Source organism: Cricetulus griseus (assembly GCF_003668045.3).
Source record: "Cricetulus griseus strain 17A/GY chromosome 1 unlocalized genomic scaffold, alternate assembly CriGri-PICRH-1.0 chr1_0, whole genome shotgun sequence".
Taxonomy (NCBI): Eukaryota; Metazoa; Chordata; class Mammalia; order Rodentia; family Cricetidae; genus Cricetulus; species Cricetulus griseus.
Window position 1 is genome coordinate 38,678,757 of NW_023276806.1, and position 17,721 is coordinate 38,696,477.

The 17,721-nt window shown below is 34.1% G+C and overlaps 1 protein-coding gene across 4 annotated transcripts in view; it reads left to right on the forward strand.

Moving 5' to 3' along the window:
* The window catches only part of Ptbp2 (polypyrimidine tract binding protein 2), a 69,621-nt gene extending 54,570 nt beyond the window's left edge, over positions 1 to 15,051 (forward strand). The window contains exons 9-14 of one of the 4 annotated variants that reach the window (XM_027395607.2): positions 7,326 to 7,480; positions 8,914 to 8,947; positions 9,369 to 9,461; positions 12,215 to 12,431; positions 12,535 to 12,612; positions 12,767 to 15,051. In XM_027395607.2, coding sequence (XP_027251408.1) covers positions 7,326 to 7,480; positions 8,914 to 8,947; positions 9,369 to 9,461; positions 12,215 to 12,431; positions 12,535 to 12,612; positions 12,767 to 12,899 — 710 coding nt within the window. In that variant the 3' untranslated portion in view covers positions 12,900 to 15,051. The remainder of the gene's footprint in view (positions 1 to 7,325; positions 7,481 to 8,913; positions 8,948 to 9,368; positions 9,462 to 12,214; positions 12,432 to 12,534; positions 12,613 to 12,766) is intronic. The other 3 variants (XM_027395608.2, XM_027395609.2, XM_027395610.2) reach the window with 3 other exon arrangements.
* The last annotated feature ends 2,670 nt before the right edge of the window (positions 15,052 to 17,721 follow it).

A 17,721-nucleotide genomic window follows, 5' to 3' on the forward strand; every position in this document is an offset into this window, starting at 1 on the left:
ATTGCGTATTTTATAACAGCACCAGGAGGAGAATCTACAAATTCAAACAGTAGCAAATGAACGTTGGAGCAGTGAGTAATAATGTAGTTTCGTCGTCGTCTTGAAAATTATGTATTAGTACCTATGCTTTTATTTATGTGTATTAAGAAAACAAAAGTTGTCACTTTTTAGATATTATTCAATGTTTTTTAGCTTGGGGTTTTGGAGTCCTCCAAAGTGACAGCTACTTCTAAAATGTCTTTCTGAACCATTAGTAGAACCAGTCTTTAGGGAGACATAAATGCTGCTTGTTAGTTTGGGGGGTAAGTAAGACTCTTTTAATTAATTAAGACAATGCTGGAATAAGTGCCTTTCTAAAAAGAAGCACAGTGAAAAGAGCTGTAGACACCTGGATCTTTCTTAGGTACAAGGATTAGTGCTTTCTGTTCTGTCCCTCATTATTTAACTCCTATTTATAGTTTTGACCCAAACCTTAAATACTTAGACAGATCCTTTTGGGGATAGTTTTCTACCTGTAGAATAACTAGAAAAATACCAGTTTAAAAAAATAGTAACTTAAGATTTCACCTTATTTAAAGTTCTTTAAGCTGTTTGTTGTGGCAGAAACATATGAACTAGAACCACTTATGAGTGTTTCATTCAGCAATGAACTCATCTTATGAGGATGTTCTTATAAGATTATAATGTAGCTAAAGTTCTAAAGTCTAGTAATATTGTATCACAGTGCATTCTAAAACAGTAGTGCTACCCATTGGATGAACTGCATTGTATAGATAATACACAGTACAGATTCCTGGCTTATATAGTTGTCATACCTTTTAAATATTATTTTTGAAAAGATTCCAGTTTCTTTTTTATAAGTTACTAGAAGATAGTATGCCATTTTATTCCAGCAGCAGTCTTAATGCATTTTCTGTTTGTGAGTGTGATGTTTGCAGAAAGATGATCTTAGAAAATGATGGTGGAGTCTTGGTTTACTAATCTGTCTACTATTTTACTATAGTTCAAATTTAAAACTATTTAATGTTTAAGTCTTAACTCTTTTAGAAAAGAAATTGGGGAACACCTGTGCTGACTTGAGTTTGTAATCCTAGGACTCAAGGAGAGTTAGTATATTTAAAACTGGGTAGCCTGAATTCCATGACAGTGTACTCTGTGGCTAGAAAAGATTTGTTAAAATGAAACTTGTACTCATGAACACCTGTAATCTGACTTGGGAGGCTGAGGCAGGAGTTTCATGAGTTCAAGAACCGTCTGGACTACCTAGAAAGATCTTGTCTCACCAGAATAACAAAACAAAAGTTGACAGTTACAGATAATTATGTGTAAAATATAGAAAAGATTACTAAAGATGCACATTACCTCTCTGTGTGCAGTCAAAGATCACACGCCATTGGCCATTTTATAAAACGTTCCAACTAGATTCTTGATTTTAAGCATTTATTTCTTCGTATTACTGTGAAGTATAACATGGTTTCTGATCTTATAGATTTGTATTCAAGTGGGAGGAGGTTAATGAGAATAGTTGTAATTGGAGGTAAACAAACATAAATAGTATGGTTTTGAGTATAGTGAAATGAGTGATTCCTTCAAAAGGAGGAATCAGGAGGGTGTGATGAGCCAAAGATACACTTTAAACAAATACACTATAAAGCTTATAAAACTGTGTTTTATGAGGGTCAAATATTTTGAATGACATATAGAATAATTGAAAAAATATGAATGAAATGATGCCATAAAAGTTTATAGAGCAATATGTTAGGAATATTATCTGTGATGTGAATTTTCTAATGGAATTATTTACCTCTTACATCAAGAGAGATAAGTTTCCAAGTATTCTGTAACTATCTCATGAAGATAGTAAGATATAATTAACCAGAATAATTGGTTAAGAACCTTTGCTGTGAAGGATCTATCAGTTGTTGGAACAGTGAATAAGGATGATCAGTTTAGTGTTAAACTGGTTCCAGGGTATATTTGGGAGCTAAAAACAAGACTACTATAAGGCTTTTAGTCTTAAAAGAGTTTAAAATGGGAGCATGAGATTAAGAAATGTGGGGAAAGTAAATGTCAGAGCATTGTATCTTAATGATAAAGAATGAAATGTGAAGATCTCTATCAGCCAATAGGAAATTTAGTGTAGAATCTTGTGTGTTTTGAGACAGGGCTTCATTGTGCCACCCAGACAGGCTTAGAAAACTTACTCTGTAGACCAGGCTAGCTTCCAAAGCACAAAGATCCATCTGCCTGTGTCTTCCAAGTGCTAGGATTTAAAGCATGCACCACTATGCCTAGTCTATTTGAGTTTTAATCTAACTTTTGGAAAGAGTTTAAGGGAGTTGTTACTTTAGAAGCCAGGGGTTAATACTTAGAACTTCACTTTACAATTTTCATAGTATAAGAGAACTAGATTAAATCGTTGAAATTAAATTTTGGAAGTACATACTCATATTTTATATCAAAATGAGATTGAGGCTGGGAAAATAGTTCGGTAGTAGAGTGCTTGCTTACCAAGTTCAAGGCCCTGATTTCAGTCCTCAAAATGAAAAGTGGTGGCTATAAAATTAGAAGTGGATCTTCAATGCAGTATGTGTCATAAAATTATTCAAAAAAAATAAAAAGCATAGTAGGTGGAGTAGATGATAAAAAAACAATAACAATAAGTTAATACCCAGAAGATGTTTGTCATAGGAAGGAGGTATAAGTAAAACATTACCCAAGGGGGAATGTTTGCAGTGTGGCAGAATTTATATGGAGTTCAAGTCTAGCATTGCCACACTGAAAATGTGACTTAGCTTTACTATCTGGCTTATACATTTGCAGTAGATATAATGGTGTTAATTCCTGTCATCTAAAGTTGTTGTGAGAATTAAGTACAATGATGCATGTGAAGGATTTTGCCCAGTGCTTATCATGTAGCAGATATCTGTTATATGCTGGCATGTGTTTGTTTTTCAGGCTAAAATTATAGGATTGGTTGTAGATTGGATCAAGAAATAATGAAAATATTAAGGCATAAAAAATGCACCTTTTTAATAGGCTCATTATGAGACCTAGAAGGAATTTTTATCATGTTCATACAGAAAACTAGGGCCAACACTGACAACAGGTAGTGATAGTTTGGATGATGTCATTTCTGCAAAGGTTTTTGTTAGAGACTTGATCAACCCTTCTATGGCAGTATTAAGAGATAATGAGACCTTTTAAGTAAGGTCTAGTAGGAGGTTCTTAGGTGATGTCCTGTGAAAAAATTGTTTTAGTGGTCCTTGAGAAAAGGTTTCTGAAAAAAGATGGGACTGGCCCCTTGCACTCGTCTCCCCATGTGATCTCTTCACATGTCCTTCCTTAACACACCAGTACCTAAAGGAGCTCTTCTGATGTGACTGCCTAAAAGCTAAATAAACTTTCTCAGTACCTAGTTTCAAGTCGTTTTATCTTCCTAAATTTTAAAACTTACGTAACATATGTGACATGTTTTATTTAAGTTTTACAAAGGAACAGTTATCGTGTAAAATAACCGAGTTGACATTTATGTAGGAGTTTCAGTTTTATTGATAAAGATAATGCATTGTGAAACTTTTTGGTTTTCTTATAGCCGTAAGTACTTAGTAAAATCTAAAAAAAAAAAAAGTGTTGATCAAAGTTAATTTTTCTGAGAATACTATTTGGTAAAAAAATCTGAAGTTCACCCATGGAGGGTATAACATCTGATAAGAGGTTCAGTTATGTTTCTGGTTTAGAGGTAAAGGTAGTTTTCCTATTACCAACCTAGGGGAAGAAATTACAGAAGAGAAAAGTATAGCAGGATTTAAGGGAAGTAGTAGTTGCCACAGCCCTTAAGCACTGGTTCCATATAGTAGGTTGCTTAAGGCATAATTATCCAGGTCCTTTGACATAGTTTGACTAACCTACTTTGTATCCTGGTAGCCAAGGAGTGATAATAAATAAAAATGGTCCTCAAAGCTTACATTTTACATTTTGGTGATATTTTCACAACTCTCTTCCTTACTTAAGAGGAGATAAATTGTATCTGTTTTTCAACCTAAACTTTTCTTTCATAAAATTTGGCTGTCTTTTTATTAAAGGATAATATGTATTAAAATGCAGCTTAGACTGTTTAAACTGTCTCTTGGATCTACAGCTATTAACATTTACCTTTTAATTCTCAATTATTTTAGGTTCATTTTAATAATTCTTTTAGTTTAATGACATTTCGTGATCTAAAGCTTTATCTAAGTATTTTACTACCAAGTTTGCTCCCTTATAAAACCCAGGTTTCAAAACCTGAAGTATTTTTTAAAATATGCTTAAATATTTACAGTTTTAAATAAATTTTAATTAGTTTTAAATTTTTGATAATTTTGTTAGATTATTGAATCATTGTCATGGTAGAAATGTATTTTGAAATAGGCTTTTTTTCCCTCCCAAAAAAAGTAAAGTAGTAGCTGTATTTAGATAGAAAATTAAGTAGATATTGTTTATATTTTAAGAATAATTTTTTTGAGAACAGGAAAAATGTGTAAAAAAGGGAATTAGAACTGTCTGAGTAGTAATTTTATCCCACCCTGGTTTTACTTTTCAGATGTCACCACAGAACTTTCCTTTCTTTGAAAAAAAAATGTCTTTTAAATTCCTTAGTAAAGTGTACTGTTTATAAAATGTTAGGGTCTACAAAATCAAAATTTCTGTCATTAACAATAAAATAGGTTTTGCCTTTTTGACTTTGATTTACTTTACCTTTTTTTGGGGGGGGTGGTTGGAGACAGGGTTTCTCTGTGTAGCTTTGGAGCCTATCCTGGAACTTGCTCTGGAGACCAGGCTGGCCTCAAACTCACAGAGATCCACCTGCCTCTGCCTCCCGAGTGCTGGGATTAAAGGCATGCGCCACCAATGCCTGGCTGATTTTCTTCTTGATATGTTTAGTGGTTTTGTTTTCTACGTCACCCTTAAGGCTAATAGAGTGCATAACTGTATGTTTTTTTGTTTTTGTTTTTGTTTTTTTTTTACTTTTAGTTATATAATAGCAAATGTCAGTAGATATATAATTCAGGTAAATACTTAAGGTAAACTAAAGCTTGTTTTCCTCAGTAATTTTTAAGTGTAAAGGGGGGCATGAAGCCAAAAGGTTTCAAAATTTCTTTAGCTTAGGTATGTAGTTCAAGAGAACTCTAGTTTGGAAACAGGAGGATGCTACAGAGAAAATACTAGGGGCTTGGGGACTCTTGAGGTTATTTTACTTTTGTGTTAAGTTATAGTTGGCTTTTCAGGAAAAGTTTTCTGGGTTAATGACGTTGAGAGCGTTTCCTTGCCTCTTAGAATTAAAAGTAGCCCTAAATGAATCCATTTGTTATTGTGGAGAACTTATCGAATAACTGTTTCTGATCTTTGAAATCTTTACATAAAAATGTGAGACTTAACATGGAACACTTGTTTTCTATTGCACTCACTGTATTGCATTTGGTGGCTTTGTTTTTGTTTGTTTAATTTTGCCAGGATTAATTCTGAGTCTCATAAAAACCATGGAATTTAACAGCATTTTAAATTAGTTTTTCTTCCAAGAGGTAGCCAATTTAAGCCACTGAAACAAAAAATGATTTGACAATATAATTACTACATCTGGTATTTCCACTATTGTTAAATAATTGTGTTGTCAACCTAAGTTGAGTGCTTAGTACATTCAGCCAAACTGCCTGAAAATGCTGGGCGTTTTCCTTGTGTTGTTGTTACTTTGTTTCTAATCATGGAGAGGTCAAGACAATGTAAGGAAAAAATTACTGAGTGTAAGCATCTGTAGTTTATAAGTGTATATACATCCCTTGACAAAAAGTAAAATTACACTTTGAATGTTAAAAGGAAATAACCTGTGAGACGTGATGAGAAATATTTAATAAGTCAGGGCCAAGGAGACCGCTTAGTGGGTAAAGTGCCCATCATGTCAAGCACAAGGAACTAGGTTCAGATCTCCAGAACCCATGTGAGAAAGTCTGGAGTGGTACCAATCCTATAACCCTAGTGCTAGGGGTTGAGGTTATGGGAGCTTATCTGCAAGCCAGTCTAGATGTGTCAGTGAACTTCAGGTTCAGAGAGACACTTAACTTAAAACTTAACCAGAGAGCAGCACAAAACATTGGGTCTACACACGTGCACACTTTATTATTGAGTACATTACATAGTCCAATACACATTCCATATACAAGAATGAATAAAATGGGTTACTAAATACATTTGATGGTACTTGGTGGATTGTTATTCTAGTCTTCTTATTTTTCATTAAGCCTGAACACTCTGAAACAAAAAATAACAACTATGTAAAGTAGGCAAAAGGTGCAAAATACAGCCATGGAGAATAATTTTATAAATAAGAATCTTCATTGTAGTGATAGAGTACTCAAAGAAAAGGAAGAAAGGCTAATGAAATTTAGGAGGGTGGTTCATGTCAGAAACTCAGAACTTTGTTTTTAAGTCTAGAAACTGGCAGTGAAAGGTCAGAGTAGCCTCTGTAAAACCGTCTGAAACCTAAGAAAACCTAAGAAAGAGGTCTCTGACCTGAAGGTAGCTCAGCCCCACAGCAACACATAAAACTCTACAAAGAGATAATGAATTTACACAGCCAAGGGCGGTTGCTAAGCGAGTATGTCAGGAGATCTTTCTTATTTAAGGTAGAGTACTGGTGCCATTTTTATGGGAAAGCCTAAATTCTGTACTGTTTAGCATTGTACTTAGTAATAAAATATAGGTAAATAAGAATTTAAGGGTTGAATGTATTTGGGGTTCATTGTTTTAACACTTAAATCTGAAATCGAGAAGGCCAGTTGTCCTCTGGTTTTCTTCAGGACATTTGTGTGAATTGTTTAGGATTTGTCTGTACGAACTGAATTTTATAGGAAAACAATTTTGTTTAAGGAACTGAACTATATTTGTTAAGTGCTGAATGGTTTCAAAATTAGGTTGTGAAGGAGACAACACTTGTAGAAATGGATGAAGGGTTTCTTATATTTACCTCTTACTGTAAATCATGGAAGTGACAATTTACTCTTCATGCTTTGTTAGCTTTTCCATAGGGAAGATACAGGACTATCATGTATGCAATATGCTAACATTATACAGGTATGTACCTTAGTTCAAATGATAAATGACTGTTGAAATCAGTTATTTTTCTATAACTAACTGTTCTATACCAGCAAAACAGTTTTCTAAATATCATAAAATTAACTTACAGGAACCATTTGGAACGGTCAGCCATAAGCCATGCAGCCATCATGCTTAAATTGGTTTTGTAAACGACTTGTGTGTGTTTCGTAAAATATGCTTTATTTTAAAATTAGGGCTTCCTGTTGCAGCTGTTCCAGGAGCTCTCAGTCCTTTGGCTATTCCAAATGCTGCTGCAGCAGCTGCTGCAGCTGCTGCTGGCCGAGTGGGTATGCCTGGAGTCTCAGCTGGTGGCAATACAGTCCTGTTGGTTAGCAATTTAAATGAAGAGGTTAGTGAAATACTTTTTAATGCCTTTTCATCTCCATTTCATTTGTGAAAGTTTTCATATTTATTTCATTTTGCACTTGCCTTTCCTTTTTATGTATATTCATTAGCCAAAGTATCTTTTGTATTTCTGCTTCTGAATAAAATTTACGTACTTGTTTAGGTAGTACTGTTTTTTAGACAGTCATATATCCTTATATATGTATATATATTTTAATATAGCTACCTATTTTTCCTAAGAAAAATATGGTGAAGTACTGTAGTTTGGCTTTTTATTTTTTGTGTTGTTCTCAAAGGCAAATGTGATCTAATTTTGCAAATGTAACTGGAAAACAATTTTGCTCTTTGCCTTCTCTAATGATTTGCTTGTTCATTTCATGCTTATGTGTCATTGCATTTTTTTTAATCTTATTTTATGTGAACTACTCTAATACATTTTTCTTTGAAGGTTCTTCCAAAGATCTTGACGAGGCACTCTTCCAGTCTTTCTTAGTAATTTTTTCTTTGCAGTTTTTAGTCATTGTCTTCTACAAATATATTTCAACTTTACCCTGCTCCCTTCTTGTTAAATAAAGTTGCTATTATTTTCTTTAGCTGTACGTTTTATGTCTGGTATATTTTATTTTGATTGCTATGAAAGCTGGTATGAAATGTGGGACCCTCAAATGTATCAGTTTATGGTGTCTAATTTGAATATTTGTCTCATTTTTGATTGGCCTCTGTAAATAGTGGATATAACCTAATTTTATCATTTAATATTGTTATCATTCACAGTTCTGCATGCTAAAGTGCTTGGATCAGAGTGCCTTTGTTTTAAGACTTTTGCCTGCATTTCATAACCAGCCATGCTTATGCAGTTAAAGTTCAAAGTTTAAAATTCCTATGCATGCGTTCCTTCCCTATGTTGAGATGAAATGCTGTAATTTACTCTTTGATATAGATGTACTTTACCCATATTTGTCTTGGATGACTACATTTTGCTCAGTTTTTCTTGTACAGTACATAAACCAACCATTTTCTGACCAAATTCCTGCATTTCCTATGTACTGACCTATATTTTATTTTTTTTTGTTCCCCGATTCCTTATTTTTTTCTTCTGCATTGCTGTTTCCCTTCCCCATTTCATCCTTTTCCCTGTGTGTTCACCTCCCCTTTCCTTGTCTTTCCCCAAATACCCATTCCCTTCCCTGTCTTATCCTTTATTTTCCTTGTCCTTGTCTTCATTCCCTGTCTCCATTCCCTATGTTCATGCTTCTGTGCTTGAACAAATGTTCCTCGGACCAACTTGCCCCAATTAACCGCCTTGAACCATGATCCATGACCACCTCACCATTCTGCGGGAACCACCCTTCGTTATGGATGATCTGTTCATCTCCGCTCTTCCTCGACTCTTCTCTCTTCTTGTCTTACGCTGCTTGCTCTTCTCTCCTTCTAAAGATGGTTACGCCCCAAAGTCTGTTTACCCTCTTCGGTATGTTATTGTTAGCACTATACTTTTATTATTGATTTGATTTTTTTTGTTTCACCTTAATTCTTATTTGTAGCTAGCACTTTGGCTTAAAGTTGAATAGTAAATCTTTTGCTATTTTTCTTTGCTATTTAAAACTCTCCATAGACACAAAGTTTGTTTTAATGCATGCTGATTTGTTTTGCATGGTTTTTAATTTAATATCATTCACATAGCTTTGAGGGTTTATCAGAAATTATTCTTTTCAAAATTCACTGTTCAAAATCTTGTTCTTCTTTATTCATTTGTGCAAATGGTGAGATTGAGTGAGTGATCATGTTGATGTCTGAATGTTTCATTGATGTGTCAGAAAGATAATCTTTAGCTGACTTGCATATAAAATTAATTCCATTTCTGGATTACCTCTCTGTGGCTTCACAAAAAGGTGTTTATGGAGATGTGCAGCGCGTGAAGATTTTGTACAATAAGAAAGACAGTGCTCTGATACAGATGGCTGATGGGAACCAGTCACAGCTCGGTAAGAGGAATACACATTCTGAATTCATTTTAAGATTTCTATTCCTGGTTATTTCCTGAATTAGAAAAAAAATTGTTTAAATAGGTCATAAAACCCTGATTGATGTCCTTGTATTCTTCTAAAATCATGTGTAGGTATTGATTGAACTTGGCAGTGGAAAGGAAAATCCTTAGATATGTGAAGTCTTGTAAGATGAAGAATCTTCACCAATGTTTAGTTCAAAGACATGTAGTTCAGTCAGCTTACAAATATATCATTGTTTTTCATACATGCTTCAATCAAGAATACATCTATATACACAGCATGTAATAATCTATACTCTGTGCCTGTATCACTAAACTCTTAGCTTATAGTTTAATTCATTAAGATTCAAGTATGCTACTACCTTATTCTGATTGCATTCAGTCTTTTAAAATTTGAAATTTACCATTTTTGGTGTTATAGCCATCTGAAGTCTGTAAATGTAGTAGCTCAGGTGAAATAGAAAACTACCTGACTTTCTGATTTTAAAGTGACAATACCCATGTTAAATGTGCTAGTCTATAACACAGGTGTTTGGTCTATTGTTTTCTCCTTGGTTTGTGTGAGTGTCTCTTTTGAGGTGACTCATTGCCATTATTATTGTTATTATTTATCACTGAGTAGCTTTTGTGTTGTTTGGTAGTTCTGTGGATCAAATCCAGAGATCTTGTATATGTTAGGCAGGTCCTCGGTTTTTTCAACAATAACTAGTTTTTGTTTACTTTTTTGTTCTTTTCGAGACAGGGTGTCTCTGTGAAGCAGTCCTGGTTATCCTGGAACTTGCTCTGTAGACCAGGCTTGCCTTGAACTCACAGAGATCCTCTTGCCTCTGCCTCCCAAGTGTTGGGATTAAATGTGTGTACCACCACCAACAGGCTACAGTAACTTATTTTTGTATGTAGCATTTGATAGTGTTCCTAGTGAGCAAAAGATTCTCCAGTACTTCCTTTTCTTAATAGGATTTGTATTGAACATGGCTTTGTCATCCTGTAAGTAGTACCAAATCATATTGAGAATTATATGTGGTATAGGGATCAAATTTTTTCTGAATAATTTTTGTCTTTATTTTACATACTTACTTTAAACAAGTGGTATTTTAATCTTCGTTGTGCTTGGATACCACAACAAAATGCTCGTTATGGATGATAGAGTTCCAGATCAAGGGGCTAACATGCATGGAAGGCTGTTTTGTTGAGCTTGGAGAGAGCCACCCTTACCTGTGCTACTCATGTTTTTACCCCATTATGAGCATATTGAATATATTTGCTGCTTCTTTGCTTCAATAGAATATCTGACCAGAGAAACTTAAGGGAGAAAGGGTTTATTTTGCTTACAGTTTGAAGGTAGTCTATCACAATGCCATATTTGTATCAGTAAGAACTTGAGGCAGCTGGCCACATTGTATTCTTAGCAAGGAAGCTGAGAATGATGAATGTTAGCTCAGTTCAGCTTGGTTTATATGACCTTGTCTAGTCTAGATGCAAGCCCATGGCATGTTGCTGTCCATAGTTATTGTGGGTCTTCCCATCAGAGTTAATCTTGATCAATGCTGCCATCCTTTAATGTAGTTCCTCATGTTGTGCTGACCCCCAACCATAATTGTTTTTCATTATGAATCTTAATGTAAATATCTGATACGCAACCTCTGTGAAAATCATTTGACCCCTAAAAGGATCACAACCCATAGGTTGAGAACCATTATTCTAGATAATCCTTCAGAAGCTTGTCTCCTAGGTGTTGTAGATCCTGTCAGGTTAACTGTCAGTATTAACCATCGTGCTGTTAGACCTTCAATACAAAGTGAAGAACCTACTAAAAACAGCCCCCCTTCTAATATTAGGCAAGTTCTCATCTTTGAATGACAACCTGGCAGGTACCTTAAGCCCTGTGATATCTTATTTTCACAGTACTGTGTACTGTGCAGAGACTGTTTTGTCTTTATGTGTATTACAATTTGAAGGGAGAAAATAATATGATTTGAATAAATTTTGGTGAATTTAAAGGTATAAGTATATCCATAAAGTGAGATCTGAATTTTTACAGCCTAAGATAAAAAGGCCTTTTTGTAGAAGAGACTTCAAAAAATGATATGACAAAATTAAGAATCGAAATGCTTTCTAACCAGAGAGAATATAAGGAATACAGTACTAAGATGCCATTCCATAATGGCTTGGATATTGTCTACTTGCTTCCCAGCATTAACACACCTTTAATAAATATCTGCAAAGAAGCCAGAAGGTATATAAGGGTCAATTGGGAAATGTAACTATGTTAAAAAGTAAACTTAGCTTAGAAGAAGGTTCGGTAGGAAGGCAGATAAGGAATTGAGTTACCCAGATCTTTAAAAAAAAAAAAAAAAAATGACACTGACCAAGGAGAAATAAAGGGACATAAGCTTGATAGGTAACTGAGAGGAATAATCACAAACCCTGTTGACCAGGAGATAGGAGACATTAGGAAGTAAGCAAGAGCAGATGGGAACACTAGCAGTGACAAAACCCAGTTTGTCATCAGGATTGTAACAGAAGACAGCTTTCTAGAGGTTATTCTTGTTCTAGAAGAAGCTTTTTGCTACAATACCTTGTCTAGTAGAAATGGAAAGTGAAATTTAAATCTTAACTACCAATTCTTATGCTAAATTCATGATTTATTTTCAAATCATAAGAAAATTCAAAATTTTCAATTTAGAAATATTGCTTTCATATTTTAATAGACATTCTTCATTTTTCTAGCCATGAATCATCTTAATGGGCAGAAAATGTATGGAAAAATTATTCGTGTTACTCTCTCTAAACATCAGACTGTGCAACTACCTCGAGAGGGACTTGATGATCAAGGGCTAACAAAAGATTTTGGTAATTCCCCATTGCACCGTTTTAAAAAACCTGGATCCAAAAATTTTCAAAACATTTTTCCTCCTTCTGCCACCCTGCACCTGTCTAATATCCCGTGAGTATTTCAGCTGACTTACTGAGGATTTCATCTTGTTTAGCAAAGCGTGAGAATTATGATTGATTTGTATTAATTTGTACTCTTTTGCCTAATTTTTTAGTCCTTCTGTAGCAGAAGAGGATCTGCGAACTCTATTTGCTAACACCGGAGGCACTGTGAAAGCATTTAAGTTTTTTCAGTAAGCAAGCTTCTTTGTCTTTAAATTTGTGACTTGATAGAAATTAAAATTTTGTTCAAATATTTTTATAGTCTTTATGTTTAACCTCAAATGGGTAAAAATCAAATGTTTAAACTCTTCTTATGAAGTATCTAATTTCATAATTTTGTTTCAGAAGAGATCACAAAATGGCTCTTCTTCAGATGGCAACAGTGGAGGAAGCTATTCAGGCTTTGATTGATCTGCATAATTATAACCTTGGTGAAAACCATCATCTGAGAGTGTCTTTCTCCAAGTCAACAATTTAAGGAAGGGAAGATGGAAGATTATGGGCAAATCACATTGTTTGGTGTCATCACCTATTGACTGTTCAGAAAAAGTGGGGACCAGAGTTTGATTTTTTTTCATGCTGTTATCATTCCTTGGTTATAAAATGAAATGGCATATGTAAAGGCAGAGTTACTAACTGCTATGTTTCATCTGTTCTATAGGGGAGCCATTTTTATTGTCTGTTTATATTTTTAGTTTGATTTTGCTTTTTTTTTTTTTTTTTTTAACTTAGTTGACATACGTGCCTTACAAAGGAAAACTAGTGTTGCTGTTGTGCATTTACTAGGACAAAAGAATTGGTTGTTTAGGGCACATCGTTATGTGGGAATTAAAATATGTTTTGGCAGGGGTGTGTCAAAAGGTTAAGTTTTTGTTTCTCCTGCTTGGAACTTATTTTGAATTATTGGCTTATCACATTTCTTTCTATTTAATCTAATAAGATACTTGATACTGAAAGAATAAAGCAGCATTTTTGGTTTCTACTATCTTAGGCTTTATTGCTTTTGAAAACATTGGCCTTTTGTATCTCACAAATCTGGTCTAGATTCAGTTATGAATGTAGGCATTAGTTAAAATTAACAAGATGCAGAGTATTAATTTCTTAAGACAACAAGTGATTTCTGTAAGTTTGAGCCCTATGTGGAAAGCGTTGTGGAACCTTAACCTTTTTGTACACACTCTTGTGGGACGTATCATATAAATGTCAGCACTAAGTAATGTCTTGTTTGTGGCTGAATATTTTTCGTAGATGTTTTTGAAGTTGACATGACTTATGTGCATTTAAATATATATTGCCATCCTTAGTTTGTAATTAAGATTTGGAAAATGGTTGTGGATTTCTGAGCATGTGCAGACTGGTCTAGCTAGTTCAGGAACTGGTGCATGTATTTTTCAAAGACAAAGAAAGTGTACTGCGAAAACTTGCAGGAAGATTAATTTTGTGGCAGTTTTCTAAAACTGACAACCAGGTGGGACCAAAGTTTATGTGCCTTTAGTCTTAATTTACCTTGCATTGTAATATTCAGTTTTAATAAATCTTCAAAATATTTTGTATTTAGGAATAGATCTGACTTTAATAAAAACATGGCTCAGAATCTACAGGTCAAATTTATTTGAACAGTTCTTGTCAATCTGAATTGTTGATTCTGTTAAATGACCAATACTTTTTGAAATTGATGTACTTAGTTTCAAGATTCATAGATTCTGTTATCTATGTAGACAGAATGGTCATGTATATTTTCTATTAGTTGAGTTTTTACATCTTTAGAAATGTAAAATTCAGTATAGTTTGAAAGCGGCACAATTAAAAATTAATTTTCTAACAAAGTTGGGAGGTTTGATGGTTGTTTAATTTCATTTTGTGTGTACTCTGCTTACCTCTGTAGCATGCTCAATAAACACTTCTGTAGCTCTGTATTCACCTTTCTGTCTTTCTCTGCTGCCTTTTCTCTCTCTCCTTTGTTTTCACTCCACTGTGCTTCTGAATTCATGTTTACTCTCTGCCAGGGTGGGAAAGGAGTAATAGTATTACAATCCTATGGCTTTATACCATAAATAAATCTAGATGCTGTGAAAATGCACCAGCTGTTCCTTTTTTTAATGCAAAAGAGGGTAACTGCTTTTTCAGGAGGACACATATTAAACATTTCCCACCCTGTTTAAAATCTGCTTTAAAGACATAACTTCTATTGTAGCTCGTTAATTCTCTCTATCTCTTTTGTTGTTGTTGTTGTTTTCCCGTAGATTTATGCACTAATAGATCTTTTGGATTTGCCATGCTTTCTTGCTGCAGTTTCATCTTTCATCTTTGTGTCTGCTCAAGATTTCCTACTAATTTTAGACTACCTTCTGAGCTACAACAAAGGGCTCTAGTGTGACTAGAAAGAAAGGAGTGTGTCACCTGCTTTTAGTTTGGTAGGGGATATATACATGTTGGTATTCCGACAAACAGCATTTAACTGCTGATGTTACAGTGTTCACTCTTTGTACTGATGTGGTCATCGGGGTGCTAGTTGTTACTTCTTTGGTTACTTTTTTATATACAAATATTGCTACCGATTAATTTTGGAGTTGCACATCTATACCTCAAAGTCACACAATGTAGACATTAAAATGACTTTTTAAAATGAAGGAGCATGTTTCAAAGTATTGTTCTAATGCAAGAATTCACTCAACTCCCAAGAAATAAATACAGTAAGTAACAATGATTCTGTTGTAGAGTTAAGAATTTGAGTGTTGCTTGGAAGCCATGGCTGATCATGCATGTTTTCTCTTAAAGTGGTGTTGCAGTACAGTGACAGCATTTAAGAACATCAACTGTGCCTTAATTCTGTAGTTTATAACCATCATTGGGACAGAATACTTTAATTGGGTTTTCCTCAATACTGCACGGTAGAACCAATACTTGAAAGTAGATTTTTATCTCCATCTGGGTAGTTATTTGTAGATGACAGTTTGCTTGAGAGAAAAGGTTCTGAGCTGGGATCATTCCACTTGATGATTTGGAAGTAATTCCTGATCTCTGTTTAATGAGGATAACCAGAGACAAGTTCTCCCACACAATTGGTGGCTGGTTTTAATGGTTTTCCACCAACAGTCTTATTTTAAAAATATGGAGCCACTGAAGTGGGAATTTTGATACTCTGGAATTCCTCTATTCAATGCATTAGATTACAATAGCCCACTTTGGCAAGAAAATATTAGGTAAAAGTACTTTCAGTGGTATATTATCACTGCCTCGACCTTTCCTCTCCCAGTGCTGTTTTCAAAATATTGTTAGTGATAGCTGCTTTGTTAGAAGATTTGCCTTGGAATTTAGAAGCAGATAACTTGACTTTTTCATATATAATTGAGAGAAAAACTGATTCTTTTTATGTGAAGTAACATTATTTTGAAGATATGTTTTGAAGCACCTCCTTAAGGGATTCATATTGCTTATATTTAATGTTGAAAACTTATTTTTGTGTGTAAAAGCAGCTAATAAGACCTTTACCAGGAAGAGGGTAACAAACTTCTGTAAAATCATTAAAAATCATACTAAAACAATATTGAGGGTTTAAGGTTAGAGTAGAAAGTGTGTTAATTAACATAATTAGTTCATGTAGCTCTATTTGGACCACCAGGAATATACTTTTAAGGAAAATAATGTTCTTATGCCTGGAAGTAAAAATGAGTTCATAAATTCTGTGCTTCCTCACACGGATTTTTGTGAGGTTCAGGTAGGATTTGTGCTGACATGCTGTGCTTTTGGTCAACTGTTATGTTTACTGTATAACTTTATTTCCCCGCACTCAGGAGGCTGAGGCAGGAGAATTGCTACCCTGGGATGAGTGAGACACTGTCTCTAAAACAAACAAAATACTAAAATGCCATCATTCCTATAGGGCCTACCAGTTTTGCCTCATGTTACTAAGTTACCAGCAGTCCACATCATCCCAGAGTTTTTCTTACTGTTGGAAACAAATATTATTTGTTTAAGGGATACTGTGCACTTACAGAATACAGCCAAGAAAAGCCCAAGAAAAGGAACCTTTTGATGTAGCTTTAGATTTCCATTTCTGATAGTTAAGTAATAAAATACAGCCACTTTTAGTTACAGATTACCCATTAAAAGGAGATTGTATATAAACCTTTAAAATTTGCCATGAAACTTGGTAATTCTAACCTTAATAAAGATTTTTCAGTGTAAGATGGAAGAGACAGCATATTTTTGTAACCCAGGAGATTTAAAGAAAACATCATTCTCCATTCAAAAGATGAGAATATATATAGAATTGTTTGATGAAATTGAGCACAGATAGGATTTTACTTTTTTCAATGAACACTGTTTTCTAGAAAGTCTGAAAAGATATGAGAAAGAATATTAAACTGGCATTAGAATATTTGTTAGTTGTCAATGTTCATTACTTAGTCATTTTAGAATCTTACATAGTTATACTTTAATCTGATTTTATTTCCCTTAAATTACCTTAGTTTGGTTTTATAAATAATGTGTATTTTATAGTTGTATATTACCAATTACTCAAAGTGAAAAACAAGTCTGTAAAGATGGAGAAAAAATATAATGGATACAAACCTGTCCCTCACCTCTGCTGAACATTACAGACTGACCTAGCTGCCTTTAGTTACATTAGTGCCTGTTGTTTAGCTCCTACCTCATTTTACCACTGGAGACAACAGTCATTACTTGAATTTAACATTTTATTCAGTGGTTGCTTTTCAAAGAATTTGTTCCATATTCTGTCATTGTGTATGAACTTTTTCTTCCTAGTGAACAAAAATACTATAACAGCCAAGCTGTTCAGTGTGTGTGTGTGTGTGTGTTTGTGCATCACAGTTGTTAATTGTTAAGATTTGGATGTTAAGACACTGATACTGCAGTGAATAATAGTTTGCTTGAATCTCAAGAGTTTCTGAAGATAACATATCTGAAAATAAATAAGTGGTTATGGCTAGTGTTTAAGAACTGGCTACATATTTAAAATGTATATATAAAATTCCACCAGCTGCACAGAAGTACCTTGCAACTTCTTTCCTTTAGTATAGTGCTTCTCCCTTTTTTCTGTTTCAATGGACAGAAAAAAAGATGGTTTCTCTCTTTTTGTCCCCGTTATCTGGTATTAGTGTTGTGTAGCAGTTTTATTTTTAAACCAAGAAAATTAGAATTTGTTTTTTTACTAAAAACTTTTTTTAAGTGAAGAAATACAGCATCCTTATATAACTTTCATTTTCCTTCCCCCAACCATCCCTCATTTTAATGCATAGCCCAAGAATCTTCATCAAGACTGTTTTACTTCACAG